Source organism: Equus przewalskii, chromosome 16 (genome assembly GCF_037783145.1).
Source record: "Equus przewalskii isolate Varuska chromosome 16, EquPr2, whole genome shotgun sequence".
NCBI lineage: Eukaryota > Metazoa > Chordata > Mammalia > Perissodactyla > Equidae > Equus > Equus przewalskii.
Window position 1 is genome coordinate 34,316,486 of NC_091846.1, and position 2,263 is coordinate 34,318,748.

General features: G+C 38.0%; 1 protein-coding gene across 1 annotated transcript; it reads left to right on the top strand.

The window, feature by feature from the left end:
* Positions 1-271: 271 nt before the first annotated feature.
* Positions 272-1,564, top strand: LOC103553135 (prothymosin alpha). Its single transcript, XM_008523574.2, has one exon. It carries the CDS (start codon positions 448-450, stop codon positions 778-780), a length of 333 nt encoding a protein of 110 aa, XP_008521796.1. The 5' UTR covers positions 272-447; the 3' UTR covers positions 781-1,564.
* Positions 1,565-2,263: the final 699 nt, after the last annotated feature.

Here is a 2,263-nt window from a genome sequence, read left to right on the forward strand (position 1 = left end):
GGATTACACACAGCTATGTCACTAGTCTCCACAAAAGAGACAGTCCTCCATTAAAAAATATATATATATTTATATTTACTTGGAAAAAACTTTTCATCAATCGTATGAAGGCAGATTTTTGTGGAAATTTTGATTTGCGCATAGATAAACCTAATATTTAGCATTATTTTGTTCCACAAAGTGATATAGATTAAAGGAATGTTTTACTCTATCAAAAATAAATTTTGTGAGCCATTGTGGTTTTACCTCGTTAAAAATAAAACATCCAGCCCCACTGGCTGCTCTGAAAAGCCATCTTTGCATTGTTCCCGTACCCGGCACCCGCTCGCCGCAGCCACCTCCGCCGCGCGCCTCAGCCGCCGCCGACTCCGGCAGCTTTGTCGCCAGAGTCCTCGAACTCTCGCTTCCTTTGTAATCCGCTGCATCGGATCACCGGCGTGCCCCACCATGTCAGACGCGGCCGTGGACACCAGCTCCGAGATCACCACCAAGGACTTAAAGGAGAAGAAGGAAGTTGTGGAGGAGGAGGAGAACGGCAGAGACGCTCCTGCTAACGGGAATTCTAATGAGGAAAATGGGGAGCAGGAGGCTGACAACGAGGTAGACGAAGAAGAGGAAGAAGGTGGGGAGGAGGAGGAGGAGGAGGAGGAAGGCGATGGTGAGGAAGAGGATGGAGATGAAGATGAGGAGGCTGAGGCAGCTACGGGCAAACGGGCAGCTGAAGATGACGAGGACGACGATGTTGACACCAAGAAGCAGAAGACCGACGAGGATGACTAGACAGCAAAAAAGGAAAAGTTAAACTTAAAAAAAAGGCCTCCGTGACCTATTCACCCTCCACTTCCGGTCTCAGAATCTAAACGTGGTCACCTTCGAGTAGAGAGTCCGCCCGCCTGCCCACCGCAGGCAGTGCCACCCGCAGATGACACACGCTCTTCACCACCCAACCACAACCACAACGTGAATTTGCAACAGGGGAGGAAAAAAGAACCAAAACTTCTAAGGCCCTGCTTTTTTTCTTAAAAGTACTTTAAAAAGGAAAATTTGTTTGTATTTTTTATTTACATTTTATATTTTTGTACATATTGTTAGGGGTCAGCCATTTTTAATGATCTCGGATGACCAAACCAGCCTTCGGAGCGTCCTCTGTCCTACTTCTGACTTTACTTGTGGTGTGACCATGTTCATTATAATCTCAAAGGAGAAAAAAAACCTTGTAAAAAAAGCAAAAACAACAACAAAAAAACAATCTTATTCCGAGCATTCCAGTAACTTTTTTGTGTATGTACTTAGCTGTACTATAAGTAGTTGGTTTGTATGAGATGGTTAAAAAGGCCAAAGATAAAAGGTTTCTTTTTTTCCTTTTTTGTCTATGAAGTTGCTGTTTATTTTTTTTGGCCTGTTTGATGTATGTGTGAAACAATGTTGTCCAACAATAAACCGGAATTTTATTTTGCTGAGCTGTTCTAAAAAAAAAAATAATAAAAAAAGTAAAAAAAAATAAAACATCCATAAAATTTAGAAAATAGCGATAACCAAAAAAAAAAAACCAAAAAGAAGAAAATTAAAATCGCCCATCATTTCAGTACTCACATAACTACTGTAAAGAACGTTGATGTATATCCTCCATTTGTATCTTCTTACGTTGCTACATCACAATATATCTACTCAATCTCACTCAGTTGAACTCAGTTTTGTCCAACATTTGCTAATAAACAACCTCAGGGTAAAAATCATTTTAGTTAAACTTTTACATAATCTCATGGTTGTTTCCTGAGGAGATATTCATGGTATAATTTAAGGCTTTTAATATGTATTACCTTGTTTATCTCCAAAAACCTTGTACCAATTTGTACTCCCACCACAATTGTCAGCTAGCATTTGCTTCCATAAACTCTGAAAACACAGATTATTGTCTTGCTGAAAATTTTTTCCAAACTAAATGTTTAAAAATTAAATTACATTTTTATCCAAATGTGCATTTCCTGTATTACAAAAAATGACAGTTTATAATATGTCACCTGTTAATTTTGAAGCCTTGTTTATTTTGGATGCTTTGTGCAATTTATTGATTCCTATTATCATTTTATTTGTAAGATCACATATATTACAGTTACTAATTTTTTCATTTTTATTGAATAATGTTTTATCACTATTGTGTTAAAACTTTTAAGATTTTTCTATATATGCAAAGTTTTTACTCATCTCTAGTTCATCTAGTAAAGGCTATCAGTTTGGCAGCAGCCAACTTGAAGGAAATGCA